The sequence below is a fragment of the Chenopodium quinoa genome, unplaced genomic scaffold (assembly GCF_001683475.1).
Source record: "Chenopodium quinoa cultivar QQ74 unplaced genomic scaffold, ASM168347v1, whole genome shotgun sequence".
Taxonomy (NCBI): Eukaryota; Viridiplantae; Streptophyta; class Magnoliopsida; order Caryophyllales; family Amaranthaceae; genus Chenopodium; species Chenopodium quinoa.
In genome coordinates this window covers 3,628,078-3,643,647 of record NW_018742651.1, presented here as the reverse complement: position 1 = coordinate 3,643,647, position 15,570 = coordinate 3,628,078, and the positions used below count along the sequence as shown (strand labels likewise).

At 35.7% G+C, this 15,570-nt stretch overlaps 1 protein-coding gene across 1 annotated transcript; it reads right to left on the bottom strand.

Moving 5' to 3' along the window:
* Positions 1–310: 310 nt before the first annotated feature.
* Positions 311–8,121, bottom strand: LOC110722133 (probable pectate lyase 18). The gene is made up of 5 exons (XM_021901386.1): positions 7,780–8,121; positions 6,720–7,434; positions 6,291–6,482; positions 4,387–4,592; positions 311–782 (listed from the first exon to the last, which is right to left on the bottom strand). Exons 1-5 carry the CDS (start codon positions 7,914–7,916, stop codon positions 515–517), a joined length of 1,518 nt encoding a protein of 505 aa, XP_021757078.1. The 5' UTR covers positions 7,917–8,121; the 3' UTR covers positions 311–514.
* Between the last annotated feature and the right edge of the window lie 7,449 nt (positions 8,122–15,570).

Below are 15,570 nucleotides of genomic sequence, written 5' to 3'. Positions count from 1 at the left end.
TGGGATTTTGGTAATTCAGCAGGTTTGAACACACCATTAGGGCTATTTTCCATAGCCTTAGAATTGGCCCCTTGATGCAAATTCTCCACTTCCATCACATCATCATTGAAACCTTGGCTTCCACCAGAGTTTTGATGAATAATTTTTCTCTTAGGCTTCTTAGTAGAACGAGCAATTTGGTCATGTTCTTCATTTGAATTTCCATTTTCACCAGTTGCGGCCATCGAGAGCATTTTTTTCGTACATGAATTAGTGTATGTTAGACGGTAAAAGGTTGAATTGGAGACAAGATTCAAGAGCACATTACATATTGAAGAATAATTAATTAGTGATTAGATTAGGCATTTCTCATGATTCCAAAATATACAGTTCAGCTCAGCCCATACTACTTTGGGTTCTGTTCTTGTGTTTAATAACTTCCCCCATGGTAGCAGATTAAGTTACAAAGCCGCAGGACATTACTGAAAATTGGTAACTTTTTTCCGGGTTTTTGTTTAATTGTTTTGATTAATAACTATAGACACAATAATGTTAAGGACATCAAGTTATCGTGGTTAGTAATCGTGCAAATTATTGAAACGACAACAATAGCCAAGAAAATGGAGGCTTTAGATAAGGATGGTGGTCCGCCACTCCCAAACATCATGCCAAAGTAGTCTGTATCACCATCAGATCCAGATCCAGAGCCAGAGCCAGAGCCAGAGCTGGATCCATAGCCAGATTTAGCCTGACTGCTGCTACTCGTGCTTGTTCCACCGCCTTGTGGCATGTTTGTGTCATCCCTACATGTATACAAAGTTGAAATCAATTAGTTCATGAGGTACATAGTCTATATAATATTAAAATGATGCTTTAATATAAGCAAAAAAATCCCAACTCAATGATTTGGAGAACATATCAAAGCAGCAATTCAACATGGTTCGGCCCTCCATTGGCCTATAACTATGCCATGATTTGGAAAATGCAGGCTCATATCAACTACTAGATCCTTCGGTAAACTCACATAACTATGGAAACATGATTTGGAATGCAGGCTCATACTAGCTGTCTTATATCTATCATCTCTATTAAACTGTTTTATTACAAACCCAACTTTACGATAAAAAAAAAAGTTGGGAAACTTTTCCACCGACCACTTTATCACACAAATGCATAGTTTACATCTTTGACATAACAATCTCTGTAATTATAACAGCACGAATTGTTCCTAGTTCAATTAAATCACGTAACTTTCCAGCACTTGACTAGTAGATTCTTTCTTCTTTTTCTTTCGTTCCATAAAATTTTGCAACATTTCCTTCTATGAAAGTTCATAGATATTGCAGTATTTCCTTATTTTCACAGTAGTATTAATAGTGCAGGAAAATAACATTCAAGGACACAGTGGTAATAATCATGGCATCCACCTTAAAGAAAGAATAAGCAAATTCTAATGATGGATTTTGTTGAGTCAAATCAAAAGAATTATAATCTTATTTGACGATCATTCAAAGATGAAAGGAAATATTAGGTGAAATGATTGTGGTGAGCTTAGAGCAGATCATGGGCTAGGCCAAAAACAGACCTGGAGTAAGGCCAAAAGCCAGGACCCAGACATATCATAGGTAATGTCTACACATAGAGAATGCTTCGTTTGGTAATCAACCTACCCGAGTGCCAAAATTATCAATGGCAGACGAAAAGTGGGCAACCGCCCAAAATCTGGACTGGCTGCCCCACAATATATATCTTGAAGCCAGGACAATAGATTTGGGCACAATTTAATTATGGAAAATTGGAAATAAGATGGCTTTTCTTAAAACCACCAAACTTATTGGTAGAGATGAATTAGATGAGTGGCTTGGGGCTTGGATTGGATCTAGGGTCAAGTGACATGGAAGTAAACACTCTGCTTCAAGATGGCAGCAAACTTCACGCAGCAGCCAGTAGGCTTATAGATCCATATCAGGCCTCACAGGGGTTACAGCCCTTACAGAAATGGCCCTAATGGGAAAAACTTAAATATATCTCATTATAAATTCAAGCCATGCTGAAGCTAGAGTACTGGATTAATGCGAGAAATCTACAGCTCTATAAGATGTGATTCCCTACTGCTAATTATACCAGTTTTCTCAAACTTGGATCAATTTCGTCTTAGGCTTCAGCTAGAGGGACTGAATGTTATAAGCCAGATACCCATGAAGCAGAACAAGGATACAAATGAACAATGCACATTCCTAGCTGCCATTGTTGGCAAATTTGTGGAGCAGATTAGCAGAATGTAAATATTTGGAGCATTAAGACGAAGATTGAAGATAATTCTTTAATAGTCAGACTTCTTTCTGCTGCAAAGTTTGAATCTTAAAATCTAGCAGTCTGCAGTCCCTATTTCGTATGTAATATATATCAAAAGCTCAATGCATCAATACAATAAAGTAGCCTTCACCTTATCAGTCTATTAATACTCAAGACAAACACATTTCAACAAGGTTAAAATAGGTTTCACATTTTCACCTCATATCTAGGTGAATTTTATTAGTTCAACCTTCCTAATTATGGATATTTCGAAACAAAAAAAAGGGAATACAATTAGTTTTTATTTCTATGTTGTACCCCTACCCTGAGTTCTGGACAAAAACCACTAAAAAGAGTTACGTAGTATAACAAACTACTCTGTTGCAGCTAATCACTAACAGGTCGAAAAATGGCTGATTGCAAGTAGAATATCTTATCAGACTACAATCGCTAGTTTTAACATTGAAGCCCTTGGAAACATTGTCTATATCTATAAAAAAAAACCTTTCTTGTATGGAAAAAATTAGAAATAATAGGCCAATAATTATCATTTGGACTTTCATATAAACAATGGGAATGTGGCCAATACATGACCAGATAACTTGTATTGTAAATCTTTTTCATCTTTCTGCATGTGACTTGTTACTATTGTTGCAAAAGTATCACAGGAAGGACTAACCTGTTACTCGTGAAATTCCTGATTAGTTAGGCCAGATAAGCATAGGAGCTCTAAATTGCATGGAAAAGGGAATTTGTTTCTTTGGTTGGATAATTTTATGGAGCTATTATATGGGTGCTAGGTAAGTTTCACTTTATTCCTCATTTATACTCGTAGTTTACTAGTTACACATTGATATATTTCTCCCACTTAGAAATTATAATATTTCACATACTTTCTATGAATGTGTTGATGAACCACAGATGAATGACTCTTTCATATTTCCATAGAAGTAATGCTTTCATAAATGTGCTTAATATTAGAAAAATTAGAATCACTGATCAGAAACAACCTAAAATGTAGATATGAGCTAAGATGTGTGGACCAAGGATGAGCTAAAAGTCAGCAACTGTCATTATCAGGAAGAAAGGCCTTATCAGCACATGGATGATGGGCCAATTTTGATAACACAACCAGTGGCAAAGGAGAAATCTTTACCTTTTAACTTTGTGCATTAGCTTTTTGAGGAGCTTTACAAAAAGTGAATTGATGACAATTAAAATGAACAAGTATTTTTCAGGGTACATTAGTGTTGTGCTATGAAGCTAAGCCCATATCCTAATTTGCAGAGTTGGTTTTTTTTACCCCTTTACATTTGTTTACTAACCTATATAACGATTATGTACATTTTATGAGTATCATGATATTGATGATGTCAATGAAGCAAAGTTAGTAGTTTATACATCTATGTATCTCTAAAAGTAATGTGCAAATATCTATTGGCTAGAACGTACAAGTTTTGGTATTTGGAGGAAAGACACTAATAGTCAAGTATACTTTGAACAGGAAAAGAAAAGGAGTACACATTTAATGGAAAGTAATTGAAACAGCCAATCTATTTGACATTCTAGACACACAATTAATATTAACTAGCAGCAAAGGACAGAAGAACCAATAACAAGTATAAAGCCATGATGCACAGAGGAATCAGTAGTCATGCTCTCCGTCTTCAAAATATCCCTGGTACGTGTGAGGGACGCTAGAGAGTGATGTTGCAATGTCTCTTAAAACAAGGGATATCAAGTACCATAGGGGACGAGGAGGGTATAGCTAGGTACGACGGGGATAAAAGCCCCAAAAGTAGGCTATGGTCCTATGGATATGATTCTTAAAGAGAACAAAACAAAAAAAAAAAAAAAAAAGAAGCTCTTTTCACTTTCTCTCCCAGCAGAATAATATACTGTAAAATTGAAAATTTTTATGGTTTCTTATACTTTTCCTCATTCACTTTACACATTCCTCATCTTAGTTTGAAGCAGTAACAACTAAAAGGGAAAATATATTACAGAAAATTAGTATTTTAAAAAAAAAAATTATAATCTTGTATAACTTATAAGAGTAAAAGTAATAATCAGATGAAACAATTCAAGAGCTTGGATTAGTTTAACAGTTACCTGGGGTCTCCAAAAGCACCAGCATACATGGTAATCTGGTCAATAGCTGCTGCAGATTTGGGTGCAATACTAGAGGCTTTGGTATATTGTGAAGTTAAACCATTTCCAGAAGGCACAAAGAAGGCTCCATTTAACATTATGTCCCCTTCACTCCTCCAGTTCCAACTTTGCCAATTCTTATCCCCTGATTCCACACGCCTTGTCACCTGATGACATTCCAACATTACAATTAAAGACTTTTTTTTTTTTTTTCTCTGTCCATTAATTTACAAACACAGAATTCATCTTGTTTAAAAGAGAAAAGAAGAGGAAACCAAATCTCACATTATACTTATATATTAAATTTCGAACACTAAATTCGTTGACACTTTACAACCCTGAAGTCAGAAATAGTAAGACCAAACTCCAAGCCTCTAAGTAAGGAGATTCAACAATTAACTCATAATTTAATGTCATTTTAAATAGCTATCTTACAAATATCATCCAGGGAGACTAATAACATGTAAAGAAAATACTGTATTGTACATTCTTGTGTGTTCAGCTCAAGTAAATCAGAATACAAATCATGTTATTCTCAAGCAAATTTTATTCCTCATAAAGAAACCGTGCCCCATTCAGAGATGTAATTTCATTGTATAGCAAGCTCCGTTACTAGCATAAATAACATGATACACAGTCATTGCTGTGGATCACACCAAAGATGAAGCATCAATGAGGAAATTGACAGGCAGATTACAAATAGTAAAGGCAATGCCATCCATGTGGATACACTAGATTTGAGGCAGTAGGGCTATTAGGTCTGCATAGGAGAATAGGTAAGATTGTGGCTTAATATTGTTGGATTGTGTTTTATAGGCTTCCAATGTAGTTCATTGGAGACCATGAAAAGGCAAACAGCACAACTATTTTGAGCATATAATATATTATTTATCAAGATTGATAACTTTGGAGGATTAAAGGTAGACATATTTCCCCTTACAACCCACTACTTTGCACTACTCTTTTAGATTGGAGAAAAAATTGACATATTTTTAGAATATACAAATTGTAACTCTATAAATATGATAGTGTTCTTGATCTGTTATAACAACCTAACATCACTCGTTAATTAAATAATTCAAACATGCATTTTTCCAATACAAATTTAAAATATAACTAAATTCAATATGTTCAACAATAGAATACTATGACATTCTATAATTAATTATAATGATAATAAATCCTTGGGGAAAAAGATGGCAAAGATTCTCTATATATGCTGTCAAGCACCTTCAGACAGGCCCACATCCACTGGGTAGACTATGACAGTATGACTACATATCTGAGAAGTGAGAACTGACATGAGATTCCAATTTTTAAAGGTCTTTATTTAAAGCCTCAATTGGTTAAACCAGTTGTCCTTGGTCTCAAAAGTCCAAAATTTTGTCTATCATATATTTTTGTGGGTCCCTTCCTCACCGATCCATAAACAATAATACTACAAACAAATTCAAGAAACAATCTCTAAAACTGAACAAAATAAACAAGTTCTTTGTTTCCTTTAGAAAGCTATAATACTCCATACTCTGAATTTATCAAGCATTTAAGGGAAAAGATATACGGATTAAATTACTTCAAGTGAAATAGTTCAAAACACTGCTTGTGCCATCTTGAAATATCTTCACTATCTAGCTACTCCTTTCCATAAAGTAATATCTTACCACCTAACTAACTTTTCAATTTGTAAACGCGCATTATTTTAAATGACAATGGATTAGATGCAAGTATTAAACTTAAATCGGCCGACAAGAAGGGTGGAAAAACAAATTATCAATTTTTTGAAATCATAACAAAAGGCATTAAAAAAATTTATAGCAGAGAAGCCAAAGCAAATGCGGTAAGACAAAAAGTACAAATTGTCTAACCTCTTTTATATACGGGTTGGCCGGGGCTGTATACCGATTACCTTGGCTATTGATTGTGGGGTTATCACTCCCTCCAATTACATAAATTTCCCAATACCTGAAATCATTGTTAACAACATGCACATACCCTCTTCTACACCTAGGCATCCTTTGCACTACTCCCTCTCCAAACACATTAAAAGCCAATGTCACCTGTTTTTTACACAATCAACAAAATGTCACTACCACGTTAGAGTCGGGTTGCTAAAGTGAAACTATTTTACCATCTCAATTCATTGAATCAAATACTACCTTTGTTAACTCTTAGTTAAACAAAGAAATATTTCATGTCTCATAAATAATACCCTTTTGTTGCAATTAAAAATTAGCGGAGGTATATATAAACAAAAAATACGAACATACCAACATACATTGAATAAGAAATTATACCTGCATTCCCTCATCCAACACATGGCCATCACTATTACCAAGCAACATAACATCGTTATGGTGAGTAAAATGACTGTTAGAAATGGTGAGAGCTGTGGTCCCCACAGTAGCATCAATCAGCCCATCAGTACAGGAAGATAAAGAGCAATGATCAATCCAAATATTACTTGACCCAAAAATTGTCATCCCATCACCGTCCGATTTCGACCGGTACCCTACATGAGTAGGACTCGACCGCACAAGCGCATTGCCGGCAGGAACACAGTTATGCACATGGATGTTGTGTATGATAATATTCGATACATACTGAAGTGTGATACACCCACCACCTGTAATGTGTACATTTGCTCCTCTACCATCAATAGTTTTGTAACTACTAACAATTAGCTCATATTTGAGCTTGATTGTCATGTCACTCGAAAAAACAATCCACAAGGGTTCATCTTGGAGCACACCATACCTAAGCGTACCCGGTTTCGGGTTTACTGCATCAGAGTCGGATGAGTCAGTGACTACATAGATCTGACCCCCTTTTCCGCCTAGTGCGGATTGGCCGAAGCCAATGCCGCAATCGGCTAACTTCTGGCGGTTCGATGCCCAATGTGGGTCGCACCGCCAGCAGTCGTCTATTGGGTTGCCAGTTAAGCAAGAGGATGAAGGTGTGTGCTTGGAATCTTCAAGCATTTGTCTTCTTACAAGTGAGGCATTCACCATTCTGTAATTGAATACAATAAAGTCAGTGACACTTTTACTAGAATCTGACTAATTGGTAATTCAGAGCCTACTAGACTTCCGATTAATCTGGATTTGAGCCGGGGTTGTCCCCAATTGTGACTCAGTTTTTCATAGAATATACAAGTTGCCAATTTAAGTAAAGAAGCTAAAACAGAAAGCAAAATGCTAGTAATTCTAAGCACATTAGGTGTTCGATAAAATGCTCAAGTGAGAAAAGTGTTTACAAAATGCATACATTAATGAAACAAATCACTACCCAGATCAATGTTTGAGTTTCTAAGAAAAACCCAGATGAAATTTTCCAGTAAAATGAAGAAAAATATACCTGTGAACATCTTGAGCAACAGCTTCAGGGTCAGGGTGTTGATGGGGAAGTACGAGGTTGGTGGTGGCGGAAGACAGAGGAGGAGAGAGAAAGAGAAACAGAGAAAGAAGGAAGAAAATGTGGTAAGAGAGAAGCATTGTGGAAGGTTGCAGAAATGGCGGACAAATTGGGTCAGTAGAGTGAATGATTCATTCTACTATAGTGAGGTCATGGAAGCAGGAAATGGTGAAGCTGCTGCAAAATTTGGGGGGATGTGATCTGTATTTTGTTTGTGTTTTCCCAGTTGAGTTTACAGCTGCATACGAGTATAATATACCGGAAAATTTTACCGCGTCTAAAAAGTTTTGTCCTGTACTCGGTAGTAGCTGTTGTCTGTTATTTCATCATTTTTACCCTTTATCATGCCCTGTTTTTTTTAGAGTTGTTGTGCTCAGTTGAAATACGTTCTGCTCTATGTTCTCTACTTTGCTAAAATCTGCTCTGTCTAGAAATTTAAAAGACCATGGTCATACTCTACCTTACTTCTTGTGTCTCTATTTGTTTGCTTATTACTCCATATATTTTCATGATGTATGAGAAATATTTAAAAACTCTAATCACAAATTATCACTAATTTGTTTAGGTTATCACATTTTTTTATTATTCTGGCATGTGCGAAGTTATAGAAATTTTCATTTGTTTTTTAATTTGTAAAATGTGAAAAATTAAATGGGGCAAATATAAAGGACAAAAATATTAATAGTTCCTCCGTTTTTATTTTATTGCACCATTAGGACTTTTACACTATTCAATTAATCTTCTTTGACCATGATTTCTGATTTATCCATTATGAAAAATATATTTATGTAGGATCTAGTTAGATTCGTATCAAAATCGTCTTTTCAAATATCAAATTTTTATAATTTTTACAAAAGTATAATTGAAGATATTAATAGCTTAAGTAATGCATTGGCAAGCGTGAAATCCCTCATGGTGCAATAAAAAAAGAACTGATGAAGTATATAAAAATACTCCGAGTTAAGACAACTCTTGGTGATCAAGTTTTCACAAATACCGTGATCAAGTTTTTTGACATTGCAGTTTGGTGATTGAGGTGTATTTTCCGGTGCTTTTAATTAAATTGTGGGAAAAAACTTAATCACTTCTGGTTAAAAACTTAGTCACTTAAGGTTAACCAATAGGAATTAAGCGGATTTAATTTTTTTGTTGTAATCGAGGACGTCAGTTATCGAAATGAAGTTTCTGCTTCTTTGTTCCCCAATTTCGCGCGCTCTCTCCCTCTTCTCTTCTTTGTGTACTATTTACTCCAGTGAAGACAAAAAAAAAGGATATTCTCCTCTTCCTTTTCATCTTCTATTCTCTGTTGGAGTGAAGCTATTTCTGGAAAAACTTTGCACAAACGGATCATAATTGCATTTTAAGGTAAAATTCTGATAATTTTACACCTTTTTTTTTTTGTAATTGTTTTTATTTGTTGTTTTTTGATGATGATTTGTTTATCAATTTAGGGTTTAAAATGAAGCGATTTTTATTTTAAAAATAATCCCCTTTCATCTGCTAATTGTTGTTATTGTTAGGTCTAATCATAGAATTATGTTTATATTATGTCAATTTTACGTTTTTATTAGTATTGATCGAATTTGCTGTTTGTTACTAAGTAATTTTGTGCTAAGAAGTGATTGAGTTACATTGTTATTATTTTTGAAAAATAGAGTATTTGTTTGCATGAATTATGTGTAATTGTGGTTGTGTTAACACCATGATTATTGGGTGTTTTGTTAGGTTAGATGGATTCAGTAGACGACCCTCATCATATGGCGGCTCTAGAGGATGCCCCACATGCGTTATCAATTCCAAAAATTTTATGCATATACATCTTCCTTAAGTTGCCCCCTAAGGCCCAAGGCATGTGCAATTGTGTGTGTAAAAACTGGAATGAACTATGGTTTTTTAAGGCCTGGATCCCTGATTATGTTAGAGCCTAACATGAAAGTGAAAGGTGATGGGTGGCTAAAGATATAATGAGGAATAATGGTTACGGCTTTCATAATGGGATGGTTCAAGATTGGGCTGAATTTTTGGATGGGTTGCGTTGGTTATTTAAGGATGAAGAAGCTATGTACAGCAAAAAAAGGAAGAGGGAGGAAGCAACTCAACCAGGTGGGCAGAAGAAGAAGATTAAGCTTGAGTAGTGTTGTTGTTAGGTGAATTGCCTTGTGAGTTGGTTTTTGGGTAACTATAGGGCATTATTTTGGCTTTAAACTGACTTTAAGTACTAGTTGTTGTTGTTAGCCTTTTAGAGGCAGTCAGTTAAAGTATAACTTGATGATCTAGGTAGGTATTAATGTATAGAATCTGATCTAGTTTCTTTTGCTCCCTTGTCATGGTTTAGTGTGATAGTGTACTTTTTGCAATTGTAAGGCAATGTCACAACTATGACAAAGATATGGATGTACTTATATGATTATAATTAATGAAATGATGATTTTGAAGTACTAATTTGATTACCTATTGTGTTAGTTTATATGCTCTATCTTCATATTGAATATATTTATTTATTTGCCTTGATTACACTATTTGTAGATGGAGGACCTACCTATGTCTCTTATTGTGCATTATGGCGGTGAATGGAAAAACATCCCTAATTTGGACTATGTTGATGGTAAATTTAGAGTATTTGATGAACTTCCTTGTGACTTTAATGTGGCTGGGTTGAAAAGGGTCATTGATAATTTAGGATATGATGACATCATTAAGCTACATTATCGTGATCCTAATAAGACACTGAATAATGGGGTCAGGTTTCTAAGTTATGATGATACTACATTTGCAGAAATTTTTTAGCTTGCTAGTAAAGTATAGAATAGTAACTCTATACACAGAGCATGAGGCTGGTGAAAATGATGCTGGCAGTGTGCTTAGGACTGCTAGGGGCATTGAAAGCTGGTTAACTAGGCAAAAAGAAATAAGAGATTGTAGTAACAGAACATAATCTTTTTGGGGCAACATGGGAGTAGCCATGAAGAAGACCAAGTTGATGATGAAATAGACTATGATGATGAGGGTAGTGACCAGTCTGATGAAGAACTTCGGAAGGTAAGAGAGGATTTGTTGCTCCATAATAAAAAGGAAAAGGAATGGGATAAAGAAGTGGCCTCCTTAATGCAGGGGATCTTAGTGATGTTGATATGTGTGAAGAAAGTGACAGTGACTGTCCTTACAGTCCTGATGAGTCAGATGAGGAAGATTATGGTCACTTACTTCCTAGCAACCCCAAACAGAAGAAGAGGAAGACACTGACTCATTCTGCTCATATGTTGACATTGAGGCCTGATGATGAGGGGCATTTCTTCTTAGGACAACAGTTTGACGATGCTGTTGAGTTTATGAAGGCATTAACCAACTATAGTGTAAGCATGAGAAAAGATTTAGTGTTTACTAGGAACACAAAAGCTGCTTTGGGGGTAAGATGTAGACTGCATGACTTGGGATGTCCTTGGTATATTTGGGCATCAGTTGAGAAGCAGAGTGGAACTATGGCTGTGAAAACACTTGTTCCAAATCATACTTGTGGTAGGGTCCCTAAACTGAAGAAAATAAAGGCTAAATGGATTGCTAAGAACTATTACAAGAAATTCAAGGTTAACCCTTACCTTAGATGTCAAGAGATTGTTGCCACAATTTGGAGTGAATTTGGGGTTAAGGTGAGTCTCTGGTTGACAGTTAATTAAGGCAAGAAAAATGGGTCAGAAACTTATCATAGGGGAGTACAAACAACAATACTCTCTTTTGTACAAATATGCAGAAGAAATCAAAATAGCAAATCCTTTGAACACAATCAAGTTTGGATTGAATCAGGGCCAGTTTCAAAGGCTATATATTTGTTTTGATTCCATCAAAAGGGGCTTCTTGGAAGGTTGTAGACCTTTTTTGGGATTGATACTTGTTTTTTGAAAGGTCCATATGGTGGCCAACTACTTGTGGCTGTGGGGAGGGATGGAAACAATCAAATGTTTCCCATAGCTTGGGCATGCGTGGAGGTTGAAAACACTGATAGTTGGGAATGATTCCTAGAGCTACTAGTAGTTGACTTGGGGACAATGTGAAGGAGTTATGTCTTCGATAAGTGCAATTACTAGATATATCAAGGATAACGGTTATGGAGATAATTAGTTCATTCTATAGGGTCGTCAATGTTTGGTGCCAGATATGACAATTGATCTTTGGGCTAGCTAAATGGCCCAAAGCCTTATAGAGTGGATCCTACAAGGTCACACATAAGAGTATTGGGTTAAACGAGTTAAAAGAGTATTGGGTCACACATGGTATGAGTTTATGACATACCATGTTGATAGTTGGGCTTGGATAGTTAGAAGAGTCTAATGGGTTTTGGACTTGACATGGTTTAATTTTAGATATGATCTATAAATATAAACCATGCCTAGGGTTTCATGATATAACAATTGACATACAGTGAATTGTGACAAAAGAAACTAATCTTCCCAAAACCCTAACTCTCTCTCTCTCTCTCTCTCTCTCCACTTGGCTCTCTCTCTCTCCTCCCTGTCCGTACGACCCCCTCCTGTGGCGGCGCGTGGGTGGTGTTGTGGTGTGCTCGTGGCTTTTATCTCCGTAGAAGGTTGATTGAAGTGTTCGGTCATAACTAACTAGCATTATTGGAGATTTAATCCGTGCTCGTGGACTTAGTAGAGGAATCACACATGGGGTTCTTGTTCTCCTTATTGTTCTTGCTCAATTACTTGTGGAATCATGCTTTAAAGGTATAATTCTTACTTTTTTATATGTTATGCATGAGATCCTTGGTTTAGGTGCTTAATGAATATGATTCATGTCTATTCCGCAGTTTAGTACCTATATTCTCCTACACAATGAATGGTTATGGCTACACAATCATGAGTGACCAACAAAAGGGACTTCTAAATGCTATATCAAATGTTTGGCCTGATGCAGAGACAAGAGTTTGTGCAAGACATGTCTACTGCAATTTTAGGAGCAAACTTAAAGGGGTGTTCAGTATAGGAGGGGTTTCTGGAAGATAGCAAAGAGCACTACAGAGAATGATTTCAATACTAATATGGAAACATTCTCTAAGATAAATGCTGAAGCTGGAAAAGATTTGTTGAACATGAATCACAAGAAATGGGTAAGGGCTTACCAGACACCACAAGCAACTTGTGACAGTATAGACAACAACATGAATGAGGTTTTTAATGCATACATTCTGTCTTCTAGGCATAAACCTATAATAACCATGTTAGAGGACATAAGGGAGGGAATCGTGGAAATATTGCATAAGAAAAGAGACTTCATGATTAGAAAAGAAATCCCTATTTGCCCCAGAATCCAAAAGGCATTAGAGAGATCAAAGGTTGCTGCAAGGGGGTGGGTGGCTTATTGGGATGGAAACTTCTCATATGGTGTTAGGAGGGGGGCACTCAAATTAGGTATGTATTGAGTTTACTTGACAGAACATGCAATTGCAATGCATGGCAACTTAGGGGGTATCCTTGCAAGCATGATGTCACTTCAATATGGAAGGCTATGGAGGTCCTTGAACACTATGTTAGCCATTGGTATAGTAAGAACACCTATTTGAAGGCTTATGATTACCCTCTAGAGCCTTTAAATGGTCCAAATGAATTATCACAGTCAAATTACCCACCTATAACAGCTCCTCACTTAAAATAAATTCAGCATAGGCCAAAGCAAAAGAGGAGACAACCAGCTGGTGAGGCTCAAGGAGAAAGGCTCACAAGACAGGGTCAGCAACATAAGTGCATCATTTGTAGACAAACAGGCCACAACAAGAAGACTTGTCCTCAGGCAACTGCATCAGAGTCATCAAACACAAACAGGTAGGAAGGGCATGAGTATCACCAAGAAACAACTACTCAGACCACTCAATAGTCACAAACCACCATACCAATGCACAACATGGGGATTGGGCTGTACACATACCCCAATGGTTATCAAAGAATGGGAGTGGTAAGCAAAATCAGTTAAATATACTCACAAATGCGCCAGTTTAATAATACTAACATTTTTATTTCTTTGAAATTTCAGTACATGGATGCTACTCATACACATGATGGGACTACTTGATGAATCTGATCTACATCCTCACTTAAATAGAACTACAATAACCAAGGTAACTGTTAAAAATGATATTACAACACTTTGTATATTAAATTTCTTCCCGATTTCAGTTGCTTCTTCCTCCAATTCCATACTCCTCTTCAGCATAATAATCAGTTCATATGCAATTTTTGCATCATGTCGGTTATCAATCCATATGTAAAAATTGCAGCCATCAATTTGGTTGTATTTGGGGCATATAAGAAATCTCATGAAAGGATGTCTCACTGTCCTTGATACTCTTTGTACTGGCCTTCTATTGCAATGACAAAAAATATTGGATCTATCCATAACCAGTTTTGTTAAATGTTCTTCTCGCAGGATTAAAAAAAAAAATTAGATTGCTGTGATTTTTGAAGCGCTATAATGGAATATTATGAAGTAGTTTTTTTGATATTGTTCTGTTTCTGTTATGGATAAGAAGGAAGAAGATATTCACTTTGTATTCTGTAACGACTACTTTTTTTTAGAAACACAAATTTTGTAAATAAATCTTAACTTATTTCTGACAGGTGATTATGTTTTTAAATGAGGTGATCATATTTTTTGGAGGTGATGACTAAGTTTTTGTATGGTTAAAGGTGAGTTAAACAACACTCAGGTGAGTTAAATGCACCGGAAAATACACCTCAATCACCAAACTGCAATGTCAAAAAACTTGATCACCAAAAGTTGTCTTAACTCAAAATACTCCCTTTGTTTTTTTTTTTTTCAATTGCATCACTTTGACCAACAATAAATTTTATGCGATTGATTAAAAGTTGTTTAAATATTACTCTATATGTGAGTGGATTTGTTGTGAAATTAAAACTATAATTAAAAAAAATGACACTGGGTAGATAATTTATGTCAAAGTAAGGGATGTGAAAGGAGGCGAGCCACTGGAGAAGAAGAAAAAAAAAAACGAAGGGTGTATGTATGGTTTAAGTGGGGATCATGTGATCTAGTGAGCCAGCTAAAAAAAAAACCGGAAAAATTATATTTAAAACAATTAAGCTTTTACGTATGATTTTACCATGGATTACTCTCTCTGTATTTTATTACTTGGTCCATTTCTCCAAGGATGGAGTTTTAAGATAAATAATACGAAGTAGAAAACTAGAAAGTACGAAGTAATAAAATATGATAGAAGTGGGGTTGGGTTAAAAAATAATTTTAAAAAATTCTAAAAATGCAAAAGTGAGTATAAGTGGGGACAACAAAGAATATAAAAAAATGTTAAAATATGATTTGAGAGGAACATAGGAGAAAAATACTCTATAGGAAAATATTGGGACAGTGGTACACATACATTCATTGTAAGTGGAACCTACATACATTACCAATGACGTGCTGCCATATAAGCAAGAGCCAAAAAAAAGAGGAAATATTAGGGGGGGGGGAGAATTTCACCCTCAATGACGCTAAGGAGCAACTAAAGCGGGAAAATGGCTGGCGAAAAATCTTAGCGTCTAACCGCATTTAATGCACAAATGATTTTGTTTTTTTTTTCCTGAAATTTCTATTACTTTATCAATGATGGTATCACAACAATTATACAGGTTAATATGATAAGGACGCCGGAGAAGATTACAAAGTCCAGCGCCGACTATGTTATTAGAAATTTCTATTCGCAAGCATGTTTATTGAACAAAC

Excerpts from the sequence above, each read along its gene's own strand:
- LOC110722133 (XM_021901386.1), bottom strand. The coding sequence starts at position 7,916 with ATGCTTCTCTCTTACCACATTTTCTTCCTTCTTTCTCTGTTTCTCTTT. Across the intron at positions 7,435-7,779 it reads GTTGCTCAAGATGTTCACAG|AATGGTGAATGCCTCACTTG; the intron begins GTATATTTTTCT and ends ATTCAATTACAG. Across the intron at positions 4,593-6,290 it reads CCAACCCGTATATAAAAGAG|GTGACAAGGCGTGTGGAATC; the intron begins GTTAGACAATTT and ends GAATGTCATCAG.